This window comes from Acipenser ruthenus, chromosome 2 (genome assembly GCF_902713425.1).
Source record: "Acipenser ruthenus chromosome 2, fAciRut3.2 maternal haplotype, whole genome shotgun sequence".
Taxonomy (NCBI): domain Eukaryota; kingdom Metazoa; phylum Chordata; class Actinopteri; order Acipenseriformes; family Acipenseridae; genus Acipenser; species Acipenser ruthenus.
Window position 1 is genome coordinate 61,283,196 of NC_081190.1, and position 25,736 is coordinate 61,308,931.

General features: G+C 39.5%; 1 protein-coding gene across 2 annotated transcripts in view; it reads right to left on the reverse strand.

Annotated features, from left to right (window-relative positions):
- Window positions 1–25,736, reverse strand: part of LOC117409540 (storkhead-box protein 2-like) — a 122,386-nt gene that overhangs the window by 57,724 nt on the left and 38,926 nt on the right. Inside the window, exon 1 of one of the 2 annotated variants that reach the window (XM_034015748.3) lies at window positions 2,264–3,938. The exons of the other annotated variant lie outside the window; for it this stretch is intronic. Coding sequence (XP_033871639.1) covers window positions 2,264–2,429 — 166 coding nt within the window. The 5' untranslated portion in view covers window positions 2,430–3,938. Of the gene's footprint in view, window positions 1–2,263; window positions 3,939–25,736 lie in introns of those variants that run through there. 2 annotated transcript variants of the gene reach the window in all.

A 25,736-nucleotide genomic window follows, 5' to 3' on the forward strand; every position in this document is an offset into this window, starting at 1 on the left:
TCCTGTATATGATTGAAAAAACCTGGAAGGTTATGGTTGCACTACCTTATCAAGTCCTTTCCCTAAAAAAACAATCAAGCCCAAAAAAGCTCTTCCATTCCACCCTTTTCATGAAGAGAAGCAACTCTGACCACACTAATGACAGTAAGACAAACAATTAGGCAAACGGACACAGAAAGTTCTGAAAAGCCACTTAAGTTTGAAGGCTCTGTGCCCTATTTTACACTTGCTGTTCTTTCAGATAGCCTGTATTCATTCACAGCAGGTTTTTGGAAGCATAAAAACTTTTTCAAGATTTCTAAAAGATCAATTATAACAAAGAAAAATTATTAAAAAATGCATGACTGAAATGTGATTGACAGCTATTAAGTGAATGGACTGATTATGAGTCTAATTTAAAGCTATTTCAAACAATGACATTATAGTATTCAGTTTACTAAAATTATACGCATGGTTTAAATGCTATTAAACCTGTGTTATAACAAGAGAATATGATACTGTGTTATTATTGAGATGCTTTAATAAAAGACGAGACAGACCATGAAAAGATTAGGATAGATTGAGACACACAGAAGTCAATAAACTGTAACTACCTTTCCTGGAATACATCGACTTAAGCCTTTTAAAAGTCTTCATGTTTCCCTAAAAAAGGCACCGCTGTACTCTGTAAACAGACTGTTCTGAAGACTAATCACCACCTGGTCATTTGAGTATGTGGATACATGATACCTGTGCTTCATCTGATTAGCGTGTTTGAACAAAAAATGTTGAATACTGTTGTTACATATGTAGGTAAGTTATACTGCCTTGTTAAGCTGTCAGGAAAAACATCACACTATTGGAACACATTATGAGACGCCATAAAAAATTACAGCCCGTCATCACTGTAATGAACACAGTTATGTAAAATCAACATGACTGAGTATTGCCAAAATTAGAGAGCAATAGGTATGAGACCTGGACCTGGTGTTAAAGCGTTGCTTTTTCAAGTTCCCAAAGGGAGTTAGGCGTTAGGAACAAAGACTTTGCACCTCAGACCCATCTGGAAGGGGATATTGTAATCAGTTTTTACCAGACATTAATGTAGCAGCAAACAAAAGAACTTTTCTTCAACAACCTGACACTTGAATTATGCATGTCGTGTGAAAATTAAAAATATCTACATTTAAGAAACTTCAATTCATTGCAGAGTTTTAAAGGAACCAAACTTGCCACTCAGGAAATGCATGACAGATATATATATATACATTTTTTTTTTCTAAAAGGATAACATTTCACCTTTTTCTAAATGTTGGCATGGCATACAGAAAATAAGCATGTGGTTGCGTATGTTTATTAGTCAGCTGGATTATGCTGCCAGTTTTTTTTTTGCTGAGAGGGCCCATAATATTCATGTGCCCACTGGCTAAAGCTATATTTCTGTGGCATGTTTGCGCCTTTTTCATTAATAATAATTAAACTATTAGATTTACAGACATGGTATTTTTTATACATCTTTGTTGTGTGATCGTTTTGGAATATTATACAGCTTTGCTTGGTGAGAAAAGGGGCCTTCCCTTAACCATCTGCTAGCAGTTTAAAAGGACATAAACAAAGACTGGCAAGCCAATAAAGGAAGAAGGGTATCCTTAAAAACTGCATTGATATCTGACACCATGTAAATAAATATCCTGTATAACATTAGCATGGTTTGTGAGAGATTTTTGGGTGCCTACACACAAGGGAACTTCATGCCTTCCTAGTCTGATTTCTTTCACTCTCTTTTTTGGTGATGGTTTTTATAAATATTTCTAGATAAATGAGCACCCTATCATTAATCAGAGGATTCCCATTATCTCTACCCAGGAAAGACAAACCCAGAACCCTGCTGCTAGCCAGTTAACGATCAATGCATAAATTAATGCAAGAGGGAGGAAAGAATGGATGCGCTACAGAATTGGATTCAGAACCCCTAGAGATTCATTTTGTCTTCTGCAAAGAAAAAGCCTGATGATAAAGGTTTGGATCTTATTGACAAATGTGCTACTAATACCATGTTGTAAAGTCCTGCTGAGAAACTTGCTGGGTCCAAAATGGAGGATGTTTCTTTTTTTTTGTTTTGTTCTTAATTACTGATGCTATTAGCCCCATTTAGCCAAATTGATCCCTACCTTTTCTCATTGTGTCTCTGAAACCACCACACACAATTCTACCTAAATAAAGACACCACCTTCAACACATACAAGCATAGCTTTCACAGGAAGCAGAATAACATCGGACCAACCTGATGTCATGTATCCTCGAGACGCCTGGGAGATAATAGCCGGTGGGAAATGTTTGTGCAGACGATAGTCCTTCTCGCTGCGGGACCTCATGCGGTCAGAGGCCCGGTCGGAGAAATCAGAGCTAGGCCAGGCTCGGCGCAGGTTCGTACTCCGCGTCTTCTTCATTGTGACAGGGACTACCTGCAGCTTAATCCTTTCGCAGCATTAGCCAGGCTCCACAGCTTTATGCTATGTTTGCCCTGGAAGATCAGAATGGAGGCATGGCAGGAGGGAAATCAAACTGGCACTCACACACACACACACTCACACACACACACACACACGCACATGCACACTCACACACTACAAACACACTACGGCTGCTGGTGCTGCGACTGCCTTAGACACAGAGAGAGCCGGCTTTGGGTCCCTTTCCTTTTCCCCGACTGATCCAATTTTACACACGTCCCACAATGCATTACACTTAATTTGCAATCTTGTAGTTTCCAGATTCATGTGCAAAAGAGGCACATAATGTGGCTTCTCAGCCAAAAAGAGAGGGGAGGGGGTATTAGAGGAGGAGGAGGAGGAGGTGGGGGGACCCAGAGATTTGCAGCGTGAAAAGCCCTGGGATTCAAACAATAACTCAATTCAGCACGGGAGCGCTTAGCCAACTGTGAGCTGCAACACAAAAGGCCCAAACAAGTAAAAAAAAAAAAAAAAAAAAAAACTCAGCCTTTTGGTTTTGACCTAAAACTGGGCTCTCCAGGCCGCTGAAGGGAGACAGTGCCAATCTCTGTAAAAATAAAAATCCTCTTCTTCACCTATCAAAATCCAATCAAAGAACCAATGAAGCACGCTGAGGCAAGATACATTAATCAGGAGGCAATCTTCATTTTAACTGCCATGCAGCTGCTGCTCTTTGCACACACACACACACACAGGGTGTGAGTGTGTGTGTGTGTGTGTGTTAGTGAGTGTGAGAGAGAGGCTCAGAAAACACAGAGGCTACATATGTCCTGGAAGCTATTTATTCCTGTGAGATCCAGAGCTAATGAAGTCTGGGAGCCATGGCTGAGTATTTTCTCTGCTGTCATTCACCCTCCTCTTCTTTCAAGCTATTTCTCAGACACTGGCTCTTGCTTCTGCAGGCACGGGGAGGGCCGGACTTGAAGTGGTTACAAATGTTTGAAATAGCTCAGCTGATAGGCTCCTCTGCTGCTTGCTTCTACTGCTTCTGCTGCTTCTTTTTTTCCTGAATGGCTCCCCTGCTTCTGAATACAGCGAGCAGCTAGTGAAAGGGGGCAGGAAACGAGTCAGCCGCCCAGTCCCATGCTAATCAAGAAGCTGTCTTATGTTAGACACACTGATCCTGTCAGGCTTTGCATTTTAATGTAAAACACCCTTAGGCTCACTGAACCGCTGGCTTGTGCCCTAGCCTATAAGCAGAACTGGTATATTTACATACAAAGCTGTACACTTTTTGAACAGTCCCGCCTCCAGTTTCAAAACAAACCCTCTTATCTTCTCATTCAGAGATACGCACGGCCACAGCTTTCAGTCCTAGATACATACAATCTGTTTTCACACAGTCCCCAACGAAAAATGGCAAAGTAAGGGTCACCCGGCGTAGCAGCTGCAAAAGAATTCAACTAGAAGTCAATTAAACTGCTCCCTCCATGACAGCAAACCAGAAATAGTAGGTGTATTGGTTCGCTGGCTACTACCAACTGGCTCTGCTACAGCCAAGGTCTGCATACTCTCTGCAGATCAAGTCTCCATACAGCTGTTACCGTCCTTATAGCCAATCATTCTGTGACAACAATGCACCATAGTGAGAAAGTGGGAACAGATGTGTTTCAGGCTAGGCCACATACTAGCAATTTAACACAGGCAGAATGCGACATAAAATGTGAAGTTTATACAAGTAACGTGTATCATTCTGAAGATATTCCACAGTTTTAACAGCTTAATCTTTGAAACGCGTAATAATAGGATAATACACTATATATATATATATATATATATATATATATATATATATATATATATATATACACACACACACACACACACACACACGGCTGTGCAAAAGTCATGTTGTATTTTTCTATTCTGATGCATTATGAGCATCAACAATTTACTTAAAGCCTCCACTAGAGTTTTCTACTATTATAACAACCTTGACTTGCATAAAGAAGGAAAAACATTGAGTGAAATAGCTCACATCACTCGATTTTCAAGGTGTGGTATTCGAAGCATAATTAATAAATACAGAGAAACATCATCTGTAATTGACAAACCCAGGACTAGAAGACCAAAAAGCTGTCTAACAAGGATGAGCAATACCTGAAGATAATATCCTTAAGGAATAGAAAGAAGACAAGCTTTGAATTGACAAGCTTTGAATTGACAACAGAACTGGCAGAAGGCACAGGTGTCGTTGTCCATCAAATTAACAGTACATTCAAAACAAAGATATGGACAATTCCTAAAAAATGAGCTTCACACCAATAGCAGAATTTAAACAAACGTTTTTAAAAGAAAATTAAAATACAAGAAGAAAAACACTTCTATTTGTGTTCAGTAGGATAAACGAAAGAATTTCACCAGATACCTGAAAAAGACCTGGACAAACACCTTTCATCTTATTAGTAAAAAAATGACGACGACTTTGAACCAAGTTCTCTCCGAAGCATTTTTAACAGTGTTGACACAGTAAGTCTGTGGCTGATCTGAATTTAATCCAGGATCTCTTGATTCCCTATCCTTATTTGTAACTTTAAAGACACACAGTGACTATCTTCAGGCAGTGTCTTGTAAATTGTGACATGTAATGGTTAATACTGATCAGGCATTGCTCTTCGTTTAATTAATTGATTAACTGAGCAAAGTAACTGTTTATCATACTTAAAAATGTTAGAATTTTAAGAGGTCAGGGCTCACCGAGCTTTGATAATGTAGGCCCCTACCCCTGTTGGCAATTTCATCTTTACAATGGACTAAAGTAAAGAAGAAAAAAACAGTCCTTTGTGACCATCCATTGTACAACTGTTATGAATGAGTAAGCATTCCTACATTTTCAGAGTAAGAACACTCATTTAAAACTGGTCAATAGCAGACTGCACAATATGGCTACCAAAAAACAATCCAAGAGTCTGACACAAGCCTGTTCAGTAAAAGCAGATGCTTTCTATTTTATTTGTTTTAAATTCACATCTCATTTATTGAACAGGAGAGTTTTATCTGCTGTTCACTTTTAATAGCAGTACTTTATAAAATTAGTCATATTCTGGTTATTACATTAATACATGTAATGTCGTATACACAAAAACAACACATTTGATTAAAACTATAAACACTCACATTTTTTAATTATAAAATTCAATGACAAATGTTCCAACAAGTCTTTTCAATGTCTTAAAAGAGTTACTTCAGTCGAAACATTTGTGATTGAATTTTACAAAGCTTATTTTAGTAAATTGCTATAGATCATGAAATCCATCCCTTTGATTTTTAACTGGTTTCCAGAAACATTTTTAACAGGCAAGTTTAAGGTTTTAAGTGATGTAAACTACAGACAAAAAGCAGGCCTGCACACAGAAACATCTTTACTGTACTGAAGACTGTGCTCTTTCTACAGTGTTATAGGGTATAACCTGGAGTATACACCATAGCACCTCCCTCCATGCTCTGCCCCAGTGCTTTAGTATTCCCCAACTTTACAAGAGTAGTATTATCGCTGGTTTATTTGGTTGTAGTCGAGATGACAGGTGGCATTAAATAACTTTACAGGAAGCGTTTTTTTTTTATAAAAAAATACAATTAATAAAGTCAATATATGTTTTGTTTTGATCAATTTATTTTGATTTACTGCAGCAAAGCTATGAAATGTACATCGTTTATCATGGATTTTTTAAAATGTTTTATTGTAGGCTTGAGAGCAATCGTCCAGATTAATTATTGTTGGATTCATTTTTATTTTGATAAGACCAATTATTTATGAAAGATATGACTTTATTTATAGGGGTTGGGCAATTAATGGAGGTAATGTTGACAACAGAGATGATAACGTTAGAGCCCATGAGGCTTATTACACGTTGTTGAAAACGCAAGAGCCACTGTTGCGTTATTCTCCCCAAACTGCTCTCTGAGTCTTCTCTGCTTCTGTTTCTATTTTTCAATTGCATTGCATTTGGCTTTGAATAAATCCTTTCAGATTTCTTCAGATTTAAATTATAACTTGTGCAATCACGGATCAGTAAGTACAAACGTGAAGAAAAAAAGTGTTGTGGTAACCAAGGGATGAAAGCAGGCGATAGGTATTTATGCGGGCTAATTCAATTTTAGAACCAAAACACTTACATCTAACAAAAAACAATTGCAGTAACCTGGTACAATTGCAATTATCTTAATGTAGCATTAACCTACTTCACATACATTTTTTTCCCCCCAACTGCAATCTTTATAAATCCACCCACATGCTCCATCTGAAGGGGTTTCTTTTTACTGCAGAAACAGAATGTAAGCATGGTGTTAATTTACAAGCAGGACTCCAGTGCCTCCTAAGATAGTTTCAGATCTTATTTCTCCAAATTATGTTTTGTCATGGTAGTGAGTTATGATAGGAGTGTTATGCTTTTGCATACATACTTTATTTCACAGACAAAGATGTCCTGCCGGTAATAAACATAATTTAAAAAAGAACCAATAACAGATAGCATTCTGGATTATTTAACATGAGCAGCATGAAAGAGATACTGTGTCGGAGACGCTAAGTCTATTCTTCTCTGGCGTTGCCGATTTACAATTTGAAGTCCAACTGTAAAAACAAAGTGTATTTTGGAAACCAACCTGAAACTATACATACATATATGACCTAAATGGAGATTGAACACAGGTCCCCTGGTCCTAATCTTGGGCTTTGCCTATTTTGACTGCATGGCAGCTGGTGAAATACAAGAACATTACTAAGCATTTTAACACAGTTTAACAAGAAGAAGTAAAGAAATGGAAACCCAGTAAAAAACGATGACAGATTTTATATGCCAGGGAGGAAGGAAAATCATTGTTTGTTTTCCACACAACTGGAGACTTAACTGTGTTTCCAAGGTATTTCTGATGGAACACCAGCTACAGTAACAATTTGATTTTGCTGCCTCGCCAGTCAATCAGTAGCTATCGCAGTCCTCATTTTTTTATACACTATTCAGTCCAGTAAATATAATAAAAAATGTTTTTAGTGAACTAAAAACATAACACAAGTTCTAAATCCTGAAACTTCACCTCCCCTTTGTTCTTGTCTTGGACTCAAAACGTAAGAGTTGTAGCCAAACAGCCCAATTCAGATTTACTAATTAAGGTAAAAACTAACTAGGATTATCATTCCATTTAGTTGATGCCATAAAAGAGTAAAGAAAATATTATACAAACAATTGCCAAGCTCATTCCTGACGTTTCCTGTCTGTGTATTCAAATACCAAGCTGTATAACAATTGTTCCTCCCAAATGAAACACTGCTGCATTTTTAACTGCTGTTTGAACATAATGAAGTCAAACCCACAGTAAAAAACATACAGTGGTTACACTTTAACTGCAGATAAACTGTGCAAGAACAACAGTAATTATATTTGAAAAAGAACCCTATGCTTAATTGCAAAACACAATCCTTAAAATGTAATTATGTTCATGGTCTGTATAGTTTCATTAAAATCACTTATGTCAGAAATGTACACTGTCGACATACTAATCAAATCAAAGTTTATTTATATAGCGGCCTTCATACAGGTGTATCTCAAAGCACTTTACAGGACAAAAATATTGTCAGATTTATAAAATTATTAAATTAAAAAAAAAAAAAAAAAAGAAAGAAATTATATATATATATAATAAAAATAACAATACAAACAGATAACACAAATAAAACTAAAACAGAGATTATATACACACACACTAAAGCCTAACTCACCAAAAAGCCCATTACCTGCTTGTACCACAGCTATGAGATTTCCAAGCTCTTTATGGTAAAAATACACTTAGTGCACAAGTGGAGGAATATCAAATATAATATATATTTAAAATAAACAACATTATCTAGACACATTCCCTGATATAGTGCTCATTTGGCTTACTGTTGTAAGCAAATTCGGTCATACTTGTTTGCATTTTTGAGTGGTGGGTACTCCAAAACGTGAGGGCATTACCACTTACAGTGTTGAGTTTTATTTTTAAATGTCAATAAGGGTATACTGATTTTTCAAGTAGCAATGCTACAGATCAAAGATAGACTAGACTGATTCCCCCCAGCAGCAAATAATTCCCTGTATTATTGGTCACAAAGTCTGACTCCATCAAAAAACACCCAAAATATATTAAAAAAATAAATAAATGGGACCTCATGATGCTAATGATCGTAAGATATAACAACAATGAACCTCCAAACACGATTGCATTTTGTAAACTCAAGTCCATTATGAACACGTTATGGTATTATGTGTATTTAATTTTTAATGATTAAAACTAAGTTTATGCTGCAGCTTGAACGGGACCTTCAGAAAAACTCCCATAATACACTTGTAGGAGATGTCTAGACTGAAACCAACCGACAACAATCAAATTCTAAAGCAGTAATGACAATCATACTTTAGCCACTTACCGGTATATAACAAATATATTTTCATTACAATTTTAACCATGGGTGGGCCACAGCCCCAAAGTCCCCACTTACAGCATTTCATCCTGAGCTGAAGTTGTTTTCCATCTGTGAGTTAGCTTTCTTTTCAGCTGCAGTTCTTTAAATTGTGGAGGGGGTCAGGTCATGAACTTCATAAAAATGAAAAGGTTTTGAGCTATGCATCAATCTTTTCTGATTTTATCACTTGTCCTTCCTGTATAGTCAGTAATGTGATCCCACAGTCTTTTTAACTACTGTATGTCTGTACATTTTTATGATGCACAGTTCACCTCAGTAATATATCAGGGCTATGTGTTCTGTAGTTTCATGCAGTATTTTAATCCAATGACCAGTTTTTGCCCAAAAATGTCAATATTCCAGACAGCTCAAATATATGGAAACAACAAAAGCACTGGCTCTACGGTCTCAATAGCCTCCTAGACCAGGGTTAGTGTAAAAGAGGGGCCCATATTTAGCCTGCCAATCATATATATCCATTTCCAAAACACATTATAAATTAAAGGCTTTAGTGTCTCTTTTAAAGACTTGTTCCTTAAGGTGCTATTGCGTGGAAGTCATACTGAGTTACCAATTTCCCAGAGGCTGAGGAGTAATCGTCTGAGTTTGGCTGGTTCACATTTACATTCCTTGTGGTCAGGCGTCCCGGCAAGGCCGATAGAGACAAGTCAAGCTGAACTCTTGTCTCTAGAGTGCCGAAGCTTGGCAACATCCACTGCTGAGGTTCATCGAGTGAAAATTGGAGATTCAAATTGGGCATTTCAAATTGAGGAGAAAAAAAAGGAGTGGGCACTAAATGTAATAACATTCATCTACAAATACAGAACCACCATATGCCAAGGAGGAGTGATTATAGACAAAAACGATGGGCTTTCATGATGCCAACATAAAAAGATGCAAAAAATAGCAAATTACAATGCAGTAGCTCAGCCTATCAGTGTCCACTGTCCATGCAGAGCGCAGTATTTTAATTTCCTGCCTAGATTGCATGTGACATAATCACTGCACAGCACTATGTGCATGGAGAATAGTACATACAGGCACACAGCAGAGCTGTACAGTTTCGTTAATGTGTTTTTTTTTGTATGAAATACGAATAATAATTATGAATTAATTTATTTTTATTTCTTAAGAATATTGTAAAAATGCCGGTATTGGGCTAATTTCACGATTTCCGCGCAGCCTGTGACATCGCGATTTACACAGGGCCTTACTTATACTACACAACCAGCAAGACAATTGAGCAGTCATAAGTAACTGCAATGTACTTGTGACAAGCAGGCTGTAGTGGTGACGTCAGACCCGGAAGAAACACACAGTACTGCGAAGTGAAATGTGAATTGCGTTGTTGCGCGTTTAATAATGACCAAAATAAAAGGTTTTAAACATATTATTAAATACTTTATCTGCACGTGATGTGATTGTGCAATCCCCGTGCCTAAATACAACTATACATTTTAAATATCTTGTGCTACACATACCCATTTATATCCCGTGCAGCAATATCTATACACCAACATTAACACACCACACGCAACATATAACATAGAAATGCACACAGGGGCAGGTCACATTGCCACATATCCCCCCCCCCCCCCTTGTGCGCAGCACACATGGTCTCAATGGCCACCTCCCCCCTTAAAATCCCCAAAGTCTTGCTCAAAGTCCCAGGCCAAGAACAGGGATTTCAAGGGGTTCATGGGTGGCAATGTTGCCAGTAGTCAGGCTGCTAGCAGGTTGGCACACTCCAGCAGTGGAAAGGCTGCTTCCTCCCGTAGCACCTCTGGCAGCGGAAAGACTGCCAGGTGCAATGCTGTCAGTGGACCTGCTAACAGCTCCCAGGCTGACTCCTTCAGCCAGGGCAGTCCTGGCAGTGGAACAGCTGCGAATGGTGAGGCGGTCAGCTGACTTGCTGACCGCACCAAAGCCGGCTCCTCCCGTTGCACCACTGGCAGCGGAAATGCTGCCAACAGTGAGGCTGTCAGCAGACGTGCTGGCAGCTCTAAGGCAGGCTCATCCAACCCCAGCAAATCCCCGAAGGCCAGCAGCAAACTACCTCCAGGGCATGTATCTCCCAGCAATAGCGAGCTGGTCTCCCCAGGTGATGCGGAGCAACAGGCAGCCCCAGGCGATGTGGAGCAACAGGCAGCCCCAGGCGATGCTGAGCAACAGGCAGCCCCAGGCAATGCGGAGCAACAGGCAGCCCCAAGCAATGCGGAGCAACAGGCAGCCCCAGGCGATGAGGAGCGACAGGCAGCCCCAGGTGATGCGGAGCGACAGGCAGCCCCAGGCGATGCGGAGCAACAGGCAGCCCTAGGCGATGCAAAGCAACAGGCAGCCCCAGGCGATGCGATGCAACAGGCAGCCCCAGGCGATGCGAAGCAACAGGCAGCCCCAGGCAATGACCCGGAAGAAACATACTGCAAAGTGAAATGTGAATTGCGCTGTTGCGCGTTTAATAATGACCAAAATAAAAGGTTTTAAACAAAAAAACAGCACATGCAACTTTGGGCCAAAATAAATAGACGAACAAAACGACAAAACAGTAAACAGACACGAACAGACAAACAAACACGGTAAGTCAAAGAAACTTTATTTTTCTTTACTTTTTCTCCTTCCTCACACCCGTTCTCCACTCACCGAACACACAAACCCAAGTGAGTGCTTTGTGCATCTATATATACTGTTGTGCTGGGATTCAATTACTAATTAATTATTCACTTGAATCCCAGCACGTGAACTAATTCTGTGCAACCCCGTGCTCACATATTATTACATACTTTATCTGCACGTGAAGTGATTGTGCAATCCCTGTGCCTAAATACAACTATACATTTTAAATAACTTGTGCTACACACACCCATTTATATCCCATGCTGCAATATCTATACACCAACATTGACACAACACACGCAACATATAACATAGAAATGCACACAGGGGCGGGGCACATTGCCACAGTACTCCATTCATTTACAGCATCCTCCCCTCACATATCCTTTTCACTTAAAAGCAGCTAAATGAGCTAAAAAAATTTAAAAAACTAAACTAAATACCTAATAAGTGTAACATACAAAATGTATTTAACCTATTTTTAACCTAGAGGTTTTAAAGTATACATTTCTACACTTTGTTTTATCAGACTATAATCAGATGTGAAGGTGGCAGCATTTTAACATGTACAAGCTTCACTCATGGGGTTACTTATATATAGGGCTTGAGGTTTTCGGGTTTTATTTTTGATCACAACGTCCCTTTAAACTTATTTTAAGCCGATTTCTGTTTCCTAATTAAATTCAGAAAAAGCTGATAATTACAAAACAATGTCACTTGTTTTTAACTTCATATCATGACTGAGCCTGATTCTGTTTCGCTTAATTTTAATTTCAAACAGACGTGGCAAATTACGTTAATTGCTCATCGCTGATCCTAGCTGCATTTCGTTCTTGCAGTCGCCTAGTTTAGCGTTGTGCTTTTGCTATTTTCACTCGTTTAGCAGAGTTGTCCTGACAGATTTTCTTTTCAGTATAAAATACCCAGTACGGAGTGTACACTCATAGCAAGTCCATAATTTAAAATCTCCTTGATTTGTAGCAAAAAATAAAATGATCTTAAACCCAGTCTTTAAATAGTAATGTTCTCTTTATTAGGATGCAGAGACAGCTTAACAACTACCAATTAACATTTAATGGGAGGTAGAGATTTGGAAAATAAAAACCAAAAAGTTCAAGTCCTACTTATATATTAGGGAAATTTAGAGGATAATGGAAAAATCACTGTTGTGACACACAGGAAGTTTGTGAACTACTCCTATCAATTTGACAATGTCAGCTGTTATTCGGTATCATAGATCTCTCATCAGTCAATCGGCTTCAATTGTAGAACCTGGCTCTAACATTTTGAATTGTATATAGAAATCTAATCCAAGTGCCTTGCTCTACATGCTTTACAAGGCATTTAGCAACACTTGTGTCTTAACTTTCTTCTAGTCTTAATGCACTGATCTACCTATCACTGTGTTTAAAGCTAATCATACCATTGCAATTATTGCAACATTTACCTTGAAATCACACAGAATGCATCAACCTTCTTAATTAACAAAAAACAAAGCAAAGAGACCCCTTAAAAACCTTTAGTTTGGCACTTGGTATCGCAGTGTAACTAAATGTGCCTTGATAATATAAAATATAAAAATAACCAACAGCACCAGCATCTTAAATAATAATTTTTAAAAAATGAGCACACCAAATTGGTATGTACTGTATTGGTTGCCAAACCCCAACAGCATGTTGGCAATAAAAGTATTAATTAAATGGTATAATTATTATTTAATCAGCTAGCGAAATCCAGTCTAATCAAGAGTTCCTAGACTACCTCTTTTGTTTCCTAGGGAGTGGGTGTGTACCTCGGAGCAGCCAGGTACCAAGTAAACATTCCAATTCTGTTTGGCTACCTGCCATTCACAATGATAGAAAATGCACACCTATACAGGACCAGTATGCATTGATCATACACAATCAAAGAGCCAAGCTAATTAACTTACACAAGCTCTCGTTAACGATTCCCAGCACTAGATTTCACCTGCTCAGGCTCTGTTTATGATGGATTAAAAGTACAGTAAAACAGTTGCTATAAAACCTGTATTCATTTTATGAAGTAGCTGGGTTTATAACAGAAAAGATGTGACTTGGAATGCCAAAACAGTTGCATGCCAAACTTTTGTCTAGTGCTAAATATGACATGAGTATACCTTATATATATATATATATATATATATATATATATATATATATATATATATATATATATATATATATATATATACACACACATATATATACAGGCAGTCCTCGCACTTACGACACAATTGGTTCCTGAAAGTCGCATTGCAAGTCGAAGCGTCGCAAGTCGAAGCACATTTTCCCATAGGAACAATGTTATAAATTTGGGTTACGTTCCTGACTCTTTGGCCAGATAATATGTTTTTACACAAATGACCTGTTATATTGTACTCGTGCAAATATTTATTTGACTCATTGATTTGGGGGGCCGGCGCCCCGGTGTTTACGCGCATATTACTCAGGTACCTACCTGGCTTGTTTAAAAGTACAGACTCTGGGCTTTCCAATTACATATTCAGTGTGTGTAGGCGGTACTCCTAACCAGAAATACGATCGCCTGAAGTTAAGCCCCTCATCACGTGACAGCTTAGGTTTCATTTTGAGTCCAACGCAGTGAGGGAGTGGCCCAGGCCGGCTGACCAACGGCAGCTGCGAGGGTTCATTGGGCTCGACTCGTATTACCGCTGCTTCATTCCCCGCTTCGGCCACATCGCATCCCCTCTCCACTGACTCTTGAAGATGAGCCAGCACTTTGACTGGGACGAGGCCTGTGAAGAAGCTTTTGCCACCCTGAAGAAAGCACTGATCCAGGCACCTGTTCTTATGTTGCCACGGCCAGATCTCCCCTTTGTCTAGACACGGATGCCAGCGACCAAGGTCTCGGTACAGTGCTCTCCCAGAAGTGGCCAGATGGAGAACATGTGGTTGCGTATTACAGCCACGCCCTCAGCAAACAGGAGCGGAGATACTGTGTAACTCGCCGAGAGCTGCTTGCTGCGGTAGTGGCTGTCAAACAATTCTGGCCCTACCTGTGTGGGAGGCACTTCCTTCTGCGGACTGACCACTCTTCACTCCAGTGGCTGGTCAACTTTAAGGAGCCCAAAGGGCAGCTAGCCCGCTGGCTAGAGCAGCTGCAAGAGTTTGATTTCACCATACAGCATAGGGCTGGAGAGAAGCAATCCAATGCTGACGCGATGTCCAGGCACCCCTGCTTGCTAGATGACTGCGCCTACTGCCTGAAGAGGGAGCAGCAGACAGAGGAGCAAGGGAGGTCGGAGGGGCCGTACCACCGGAGAGCCCGAGCAGAGGGTGTTGGACAGCCGAGGGAGTGCGGGGAGATCCGTGTTGTGCCTGCATCAGAGTGGTGAGCGCAGCAGGAGGGAGACCAGAATCTAGCATCGGTCTTCCAGTGGCTGGGGGAAAAACAACGGCCGGTCTGGGAGGATGTAGCTGCTTATTCTGAAGTCACCAAGGGGCTCTGGTCACAATGGGACAGCGTGGCACTTCGGGAAGGAGTGCTGCAGAGACACTGGGTCACACCAGCATCAGGAGAGACAAGGTGGCAGCTTGTGGTTCCTGAAGCCCTCCAGTCGGAGATCCTACGGGCTGTCCATGGGACCCCTGGGGTGGAGCACTTTGGAGTGAACAAGACCCTGCCCGCAAGGGTCCTCCTGGGCAGTCCCATGCCCCCCTGCAGCAATGTCCAGTGGGCAGCCCAATGCAACGAGTCGGAGTGGACATTCTTGGGCCACTACCTGTGTCTGACAAGGGCAATAAGTATGTGCTGGTGGCGATGGATTATTTTTCGAAATGGCCAGAAGCCTACGCACTACCGGATCAAGAGGCAAGCACGGTAGCAGAGGCTGTTATTGAAGGCTTCTTCTCAAGGTTTGGGGTCCCTCAGGAGCTCCATTCAGATCAGGGCCAAAACTTCGAATCCCGGATCTTTGCGGAGTTGTGCAGTCGCCTAGGGATAAAGAAAACCCACACCACCCCACTCCACCCCCAGAGCGATGGCCTTGTGGAGCGCTTCAATAGGACCCTCTCAGCGCAGCTTACCATCACTACCAGACAGCACCAACGAGACTGGGACCTCCAGCTGCCTTTTATTATGTTGGCGTACCGCATGGCAGTGCAGGAATCAACAGGTTGCACTACTGCTCCTTGGCCAGGAGCTCCAAACACCGTCCAAGCTTGTGTTCGGCCGCTCTCCTGACGCCGCAGCTCTCCCTCCTGGACCAGAGTACACCTGACACATTCAGGACCGGAACGATGTTGCTCACCGGTTTGCCCGGGATCGTCTGCTGGCTGCCGGCATCCGACAGAAGAGAAATTATGACGTCCGGGAGAAGGGGCAAGCTTGTTTGGGTCTAGGGACCCAAACGGAAGAAGGGCCGTTGCCCCAAGTTGGACAGCCCCTGGGTGGGGCCCTGCCGGATCCTGGAGCAGCTAGGCGAGGTGGTGTACCGGATCCAAATACACCTCACAGGACACAGTCTGGTCCTGCACCGGGACTGTCTCGCCCCCTACAGGGGAGACCAGGTATCCAGCGCACCCCAGGAATCCGGCCAACCAGGACAGGAACCTCGGCGTGCTCCATCGGGGGCCCACAGAGGGAGGCCCTGTCATTCCACAACAGCAGCCATACCGCCGGCTGCGAGCCTCTACTTCCCCGAGGGGAACCCCATCCCCCCAACCCGGCCGTCTCGCCTCTGACCCAAACCAAACACCCCGCCGCACGGTTTAGCCACCCCTCCACTTCTGGGACAGAGATTGAGCTTTCCGAGGGCGGTAAGCAGCAAGAGGGGGGCAATGTAGCGGTGGGGCGGCTATCACTGATGTGGACTGAAGGGGGGGGGGACAGGGAGTGAAGGATAAACACATAGTTAGATGCCTTGTATTGTGTAGTATATTAGTAAGGTATGATTGGTGCATGAGTGCCGACTGTGTACAGCTGGGATTGGGTGAGAGTATAGTTAGTTGGGGATTGGGGGGCTAGCATGCTAATTAGGAGAAACCTTAGTTGACCAATGACCGAGTCCGGTTGGGCTATATTAGGGCAAACAGCGCCGCTGTTCGGGTTGCTTTTTTTGAGTTTTTAGGGGATCAGAAAAGAGCAATACACGGTACTTTTAAGTGCCTTTCAACCTCAAACATTGTCTGTATCATTATTTCACCTCCCGCTTGGAACCCACAGCACGCTCAGTGTTACAATGTATGTATATATATATATATATATATATATATATATATATATATATATATATATATATATATATATATATATATATATATATATATACATACAGTATATATATATGGTACACTCATATACCATATTATAAATATGACATTAAATATGCCAGTAAGAGTATCAACTATCTAAAAAATTACAGTATTGGGTTTATGCTTCTGTTCAGGGTTAAGGACTCAAAGGGCACAAAGCAGTTGCTAAATTTATAACATTGGAGGTGTTGGGACCAGACTGAACTTTTCCCTTTTCTGTATTGTGTTGCAAATAGCACACTGGAGTGCTCAAGCTGTAAGCTATTACATTTTATAATGTGATGTGACACTGAACATTAAAATCTCTGTAAATAAAGTAACTGCACAGAAGTTTTAACTGTCGATAATGCTACGTAATGCCATGAGGCTGGTGTGTGTTATCTGAAATCTGCAGCAATAAAATCCAAAAACATTGCACTTCAGGAAAAAAAAAGTGTTGATTATTTTAGGTGTCAGAAGCAGAGCTGACAAAATGATAATGAGTCATGGGGAGATGCGTCAAGATCTTCAGTGCTAAAGCACTACAGCTTAAGCAGTGGCTTTGTACTCTTTGCATACCATTAAATTGAATAACTAAGTGTTCATACATGTTACTACTTATACTATGTAAAAAAAAAACTAAAAATCACTATAGATGTGAAGGAATTTGAAGGAAAGTTTTACCTCAGAATAACAACCACCTTATAAAGCTTAGTCATCGGCAATGATACCACTGATATAAGTGCAATAAAATCCGGACAGCCGAGTATTTAAAGTGTATCTTGCAGGTTTTTTTTTTTTGGTTTTTTTTTTATCACTGAAATGGATGTAGCAGTGTTTATTAAGAATATTAGCACTGTTAATTTTTTATAGGCCATTAAAATGTGATTAATGTGGATAACAGACCACGCCTACCAAAAACACCTTTTTGTACCACGTCATGCGTGACGTATCAAAATGGCAAACAGTTCTCGGCCTGTATGTCTGGCCTACAAGTTTGTGAGATAGAAGAAAAAATAATAATAGTAATAATAATATGGTGAATACGTGCGTGTGCGGGATCGCATTAACTCCAACCTGTCAGGGCATCGGGTGCATGCCTTTCCAGGGAAAAAGAGTGCCGTATTTCGCTCCTGGGTGCGATTTGTACAAGTCAAAAGAGAGGACTTCACCGCGAAATCCGTTAACCAAAATAATTCTGTTGTTGGTGGTGTGCACTTTCTCGACAGTGATTATCTGAAGGACGACTTAATTGAATATAGCATGGGATTTAGAAACAAGCAAAGAGTCAGATGCGGTGCACATCAAAAGGTTTTTTTTTTTAAATTGAGGTTTTATAGGAAACCACCATGAACACATACACACAGAGCATGTATGTGTATACAGACGTGCTCAAATTTGTTGGTACCCTTACAGCTCATTGAAATAATGCTTCATTCCTCCTGAAAAGTGATGCAATTAAAAGCTATTTTATCATGTATACTTGCATGCCTTTGGTATGTCATAGAATAAAGCAAAGAAGCTGTGAAAAGAGATTAATTATTGCTTATTCTACAAAGATATTCTAAAATGGCCTGGACACATTTGTTGGTACCCCTTAGAAAAGATAATAAATAATTGGATTATAGTGATATTTCAAACTAATTAGTTTCTTTAATTAGTATCACACATGTCTCCAATCTTGTAATCAGTCATTCAGCGTATTTAAATGGAGAAAAGTAGTCACTGTGCTGTTTGGTATCATTGTGTGCACCACACTGAACATGGACCAGAGAAAGCAAAGGAGAGAGTTGTCTGAGGAGATCAGAAAGAAAATAATAGACAAGCATGGTAAAGGTAAAGGCTACAAGACCATCTCCAAGCAGCTTGATGTTCCTGTGACAACAGTTGCAAATATTATTAAGAAGTTTAAGGTCCATGGAACTGTAGCCAACCTCCCTGGGCGCGGCTGCAAGAGGAAAATCGACCCCAGAGTGAACAGAAGGATAGTGCGAATGGTAGAAAAAGAACCAAGGATAACTGCCAAAGAGATACAAGCTGAACTCCAAGGTGAAGGTACGTCAGTTTCTGATCGCACCATCTGTCGCTTTTTGAGCGAAAATGGGCTCCATGGAAGAAGACCCAGGAGGACTCCACTTTTGAAAGAAAAACATAAAAAAGCCAGACTGGAATTTGCTAAAATGCATATTGACAAGCCACAATCCTTCTGGGAGAATGTCCTTTGGACAGATGAGTCAAAACTGGAGCTTTGGCAAGTCACATCAGCTCTATGTTCACAGACGAAAAAATGAAGCTTTCAAAGAAAAGAACACCATACCTACAGTGAAACATGGAGGAGGCTCGGTTATGTTTTGGGGCTGCTTTGCTGCGCCTGGCACAGGGTGCCTTGAATCTGTGCAGGGCACAATGAAATCTCAAGACTATCAAGGCATTCTGGAGCGAAACGTACTGCCCAGTGTCAGAAAGCTCTGTCTCAGTCGCAGGTCATGGGTCCTCCAATAGGATAATGACCCAAAACACACAGCTAAAAGCACCCAAGAATGGATAAGAACAAAACATTGGACTATTCTGAAGTGGCCTTCTATGAGTCCTATCGAACATCTATGGAAAGAGCTGAAACTTGCAGTCTGGAGAAGGCACCCATCAAACCTGAGACAGCTGGAGCAGTTTGCTCAGGAAGAGTGGGCCAAACTACCTGTTAACAGGTGCAGAAGTCTCATTGAGAGCTACAGATTATTATTATTATTATTTAATTCTTAGCAGACACCCTTATCCAGGGCGACTTACAATTGTTACAAGATATCACATTATACATTATTTCACATTATACAGATATCACATTATTATTTATTTATTTATTTATTTTTACATACAATTACCCATTTATACAGTTGGGATTTTTACTGGAGCAATCTAGGTAAAGTACCTTGCTCAAGGGTACAGCAGCAGTGTCTCCCACCGGGGATTGAACCCATGACCCTCCGGTCAAGAGTCCAGAGCCCTAACCACTACTCCACACTGCTGAAAACGTTTGATTGCAGTGATTGCTTCTAAAGGTTGTGCAACAAATTATTAGGCTAGCGGCCCCATCATTTTTGTCCATGCCATTTTCATTTGTTTTCTTATTTACAATATTATGTTGAATAAAAAATCAAAAGCAAAGTCTGATTTCTATTAAATATGGAATAAACAATGGTGGATGCCAATTACTTTTGTCAGTTTCAAGTTATTTCAGAGAAAATTGTGCATTCTTCGTTTTTTGTGGAGGGGTACCAACAAATTTGAGCACGTCTGTATATATATATATATATATATATATATATATATATATATATATATATATATGTAACTATCTGAACTTTACTGCATCAGAAAATTTGTACCACTGACGTAATGGTGAGTAAAGAAACGTTTGTTTTTCCATATTCATTGCTGAAGTTGTCTTATCTGCTTTATATAATGCCATCTTATCGATCCTTATGTCTACTGTACATTATTGTAATGTTTGTAATGTATCGTTTTTGAAAAGATTTCACAGTGTCACTGTGGCGTGTGATCACAGACAAAATTACAAAAATGTTTATTATAGGCCATAACAGACAATCGCTAAACTAATATAAACTAATTACAGAGTATAGATACTGAAGCGTATATTATTGGTAATCAAACACATTGCAGTTTTGGAAATTACACTCACCATGCAGTGTTACCGATCCACCACAGATTTTGGAGGGTCCACAACTCTATTTCTTGTCGATCCCCATTTAGTCTCTGCCTCTGTTGATCAGTGGGATGCCACTGGCTCGCTGACAGTTAAAAAATATAGGGTTGTGGCACCTGTTCCCTAAGATTAATTGGGTCTTCGACTTCATCTTCTGTGTTTTCAGCGGCAGTCGCCATGTGTGTTTACCTTTTCGTACGTAACTTCCAGTTTTATTCCGGCCAGCACGATTTTTGAGTGGGTGTGGCCATACACCACACAAAGTCCATCATATCTTTGTTGTTTATTAATATTTTTTAACCGCATGAAAACTATTTTTTTTTTCTATTGATGAAATCTATACAAAAATATATTGTTGTGTTTGACCTGCAAGATACAGAAATGCCAGCCTAGTGGTCAAATCCAAGCACAACCTTTAACTCGTTGGTGTTTTAATATTCATTTTAAAAGCACAGAACATACTGTTTAACAGATTTACTGAAGCTTCTCTATGTTTCAAATTCTCAGCTGCCTCATTGTTGGTGTCGGTAGCTGCCAAGCCACGTTTTAACATAATCTTCAGGTCTGAACAGTACCAGTGGGGGCTGACTAATCTGATGAACACAAGCGATGACACTTGTTAAGAGCGTTATTTTTTTGGTGTTTTGCTGTTTGGGTTGTAAAAAAAAACAAATACTTTCCTTATTCATAGATGTTGCATACTAAAATATATCATTTAACAAACTATTTACATGATGTATTATTACAGACTATTTACTCATTCAACAGAAATTGATCGAAAAAAATACAAAGACTAATCAAACTTACTTCCATAATGTCCAGTAACAGTATACACATTAGCAGGACTCTGTTTTTCACCTGAATTACAGTTATTAGCGGATAATATTAGCTATATAACATATATTGCAAGTGTTATTCAAGTATTGTTCACTAGGGACAGCATTCTCTTTGTAAACCTTTGTTTCCACACAGTGCTTACACATCTGATGTTATAAAATAAATGCTGGTATAAAAAGCAGTGCTTTTTTTAATACACTGAGTGAATAAATAAAGTAATTGATTTATTTATGGATTGATTGTCAGTATTTTGATATATGACATTTAAAACTTAAATTTAATTTAATTGAATAACCTAAATGCATATACTGTGTGTAATATATATATATATATATATATATATATATATATATATATATATATATATATATATATATATATATACATACACACACTCACATACATACATACATACATACACACAGTAGATGCCGTTTATTAACAATCTCTCGGTTCCAAGCAAAAAGTTGTCATTAACTGAAAGTTGCCAATAAGCGAAAAGCCCCTGTTTTCAAGTGTATTTATATGGAACAACGATATATACTGTAGTTGTACAAATATGGCACATGAGATGTGCCACATGAGATGTGCCAAATGAACATGAGAAACATGAAATACATATATAGATATATGCAATAAGGCCCAACAGGGTGTCCATATATGTCAAATATATGGACACCTCGGGGCGTTGTGCGGCACAAGACGAAGTCGAATGCCTCCAACCCCTGAGAAGTCTGTATATTCAATGTATCATGTTTAAGGCAAACAATTATTTGTTTCTTTTATTAAATATACTTACGCCAATAAAGTAGTCCCATTTTTAACTTTGAACTTCATACTAAGTTAAGCTGAGTAAATTAATTTAATTGAAACATGCAAAGGAAAAAGTACATCTTGATGTTGTGTACATTGCCATTGAAAAGATACACCAGGGGGCGGAGTTGAGACAGCACTGTGTATGTTTTTTTTTTTGCCCTCTGGACAGAACAGATGGGAGGAACAGAAATAAATTCAACAATGTCTCTGATTTTTCAGGGTATGTGTCTGAGAGAGGTGGATAATGTACAGATGTGTCTTTTTGTGTTTTTCTGTAGCCTTTACAAACTGCTAAAATACATTACAGTGCACTCTGTTTATAAGAATCACTGATATAAGATCCAACCGCATATAGTGATCAAAACCACTGGGACAAAATCATTCCTATACTAACCAATGTAAAATAATCTGCTTGTAGAATCAAGCAATCTGCTTATAAGAATCATTTCAGGGCAAACGGACTACATGTAATACGGTACTTGATCAAGTGCAATGATGTGTACAGGTAATAAAGCAGTTTTTGAATTTGAATTGCAATGGATCGTGCAATGATGCAGGAAACACTGCATTGTTTGTAATCAAACAGTGACTGCGCCACTGCATTGTGCAGGTATGTTTTTTGCGTTCTCTGTTAGTGAAAATTTGTTTCAATGAAGTGAATAAACATTTATTGAATACATACCGAGTACAGCAGTGTTATTGTGTGATATGCATGTAGAGGGAGTGGGATTGTGGCGTGGCGTGGCGGGGTGAGGAGCAGGGGAGGGCTTACAGAGCTTTGCATCTCTGCTTAGTGAAAAACTGTGAGATTTGCATCACAACAGAAAATAAGTAAGCCACAGATGCTTAAGTACGGTGGTAGTCCTGACAGTACTGTACTGTCATTTTAATTCAAAGGCCATTACATGCAACACTGCACGGCAGTTAAAATAGGCACCCTCACGAGACGATCGCTTCTCAAGTATACTGTAGTAAAATAGGATTCTGCAAACTTGGGTAAACATAATCGTGATCATATAACAAGTTGCTTACCCATGAGGACTTGTTTTGATGTATTGTCCTCAGTGATTGAGCACAACTGACATCTGTATACTGTATTTAAACTGCTGACGCTCTGAGGCGTTTTTGCTAATTGTAATGTGACGTGGCTGAGGGCAATGTAAATGATCAGGCTGGAGTCTTGATTTACAGTTTAAAACCAGTGTTGGTTGTATTTTTCTTAGTGTGGTGGGGAAACAACCACTAATAAAAATAAATAAATAAATAAACCTTGCTTTTAATTGGAGAACTAACTAAACAATACTTTGTGTGGTCCCTGTGCATACATGTGGGAACTCATGCCATCTAGTGGTCAACCCATTACACTGCCGGGAACAAAGCTTTCATTCTCAAACTATCATACTGATTCAGCAGCACATTCACCATAGTAATCAGATCGGTCCGCTTTTAAGAATGAACCGCTTAGAAGAATCAAATCATACATTACAATTGAAAAAAATAATAATATAGTCCAACTCATACTACAGCTGGTAACACAACCAAAATGATTATTAATAATACATCGCTAGCAACATTTATACAATAAGATGTTATTATTATTATTTATTTCTTAGCAGACGCCCTTATCCAGGGCGACTTACAATTGTTACAAGATATCACACTATACATTATTTCACATTATACAGATATCACATTATTTTACATACAATTACCCATTTATACAGTTGGGTTTTTACTGGAGCAATCTAGATAAAGTACCTTGCTCAAGGGTACAACAGCAGTGTCCCCCACTGGGGATTGAACCCACAACCCTCCGGTCAAGAGTCCAGAGCCCTAACCACTATTCCACACTGCTGCCCTACAAGTTGTACAAGAAAGAATAGTTACCTGAAACAGTTGTAATATAAAAATTGAAGTTATAGCACCCGTGAGGGGCACCGATTCTTTCTGATCGGGGTTGGATCAGCCAGCCAGAATACCAGAAGGGAAATGAGCACGACCACAATATTATGTCGGGCAATAAACATTGTTTTATTAAATACAGGTGGTAACTATACTTAACAAACAGGGCAGATCTAGAATACACAGTCATGGCAAGCGGTTTGCACTGTCAGTTAATTAAAACAATAACTAAAATACAAGATTTCAATTTAAAACTAACGGACAATGCGGCTCAATACGATCGCGTAGACGGGGCTCACTAAAAACAACAATAAAACCAATACGCCCCCATCTCCAACACTCCTCTAAAATGCCTTTTATAATACTAAAATTGTTTCAAAACACACACGACAGAATAAAGACCAGGATGCGCCATTAAATTCGGGGGCTCTTTGTTTCATTTTTGTATTCTCCAACCACCCTGTCAGCACTCCAAACAAACCCAGGTTCACATCACACTGGACAAGTCAATCTCTGGAATCATGAAATCAGGAACATTTATACCAGGTGCTCAGCTTCTCCAAAATCAATCAATTTACACGTATGGGAGCTGTGAACAGGAGAGCATTAACTAACACAAAATAAAGTGCCAAAATAAACGTGCTTTAAAAAAAAAAACCACTCAATAAAAAGTGAATATAATACAATAATTAAGTCAAGCATGCTATTTAAAGTGATGTGAGCAACCCCGCTAAATTACTAATTAAATTTCATACTAGAATATATTCAATGTTATTAAAAATAATAGTTATAAATAAAACACCATGCAAGACACCGCAATTTAAACATTTTCGTTGTATTATTAAAAAAATACATTAAAAAAATCTTAACCTGACTTGTTTGAATGAGAATTATAAATACGAACGGTTAAGATGCATATACATACACGCACACGCACATTATATATTTACTGCTTATAAAGTCAATCTTCTTACTCTTGTGAGCAGGTCAGTGTTTTTAGTATTTATTATGCAGCCCTATAAGGGCAGTCAGGATTGGCTGTGGCTGAAATTCCACAACGCATTGTGGGCAGTGTCACAAAGTACCACGTGCTTTAAAAACTATACACCAGTGGTTCTCAAGCTATTTCCATTTGTGGGCTGCATATGCAGCTATCTATGTATTATGTGGGCCACACGCACACAATATACTTACCACCTGTATATCTATAAAAAAATATGTTTTGTATCTGTTATCTGATAGCAATGCCATACAAATCAATATAATACATTTCATTTTAAATGAGCAAAATAAGTAAAAATATAACTGTTAAAATTAATTTGGTTTTAAAATTACATTAGAGGGAGATCTGGCAACTTCCTTTGTTTGAAGCAGTAATTGCTTCACAGTCTGGTTGAAGATGGGTGACAGCACACTGCAGCTGTGCATGAAGGTTTGCATCAGTCAAGCGAGCGCGATAGAGGGACTTAATCTGGCACGTGGCTGAGAACGTACGTTCACAAATGTAAGTCGATCCAAACATAGACTGTATTTTGGCACTCAAAAGACGCAAATTTTGTCCAGCAACACATTTCCATAATTCCTGGACAGAACTTGCATGCTGTGCTGTGTAAGTTGCTCCCTGTCCCTGCAAATCTGAC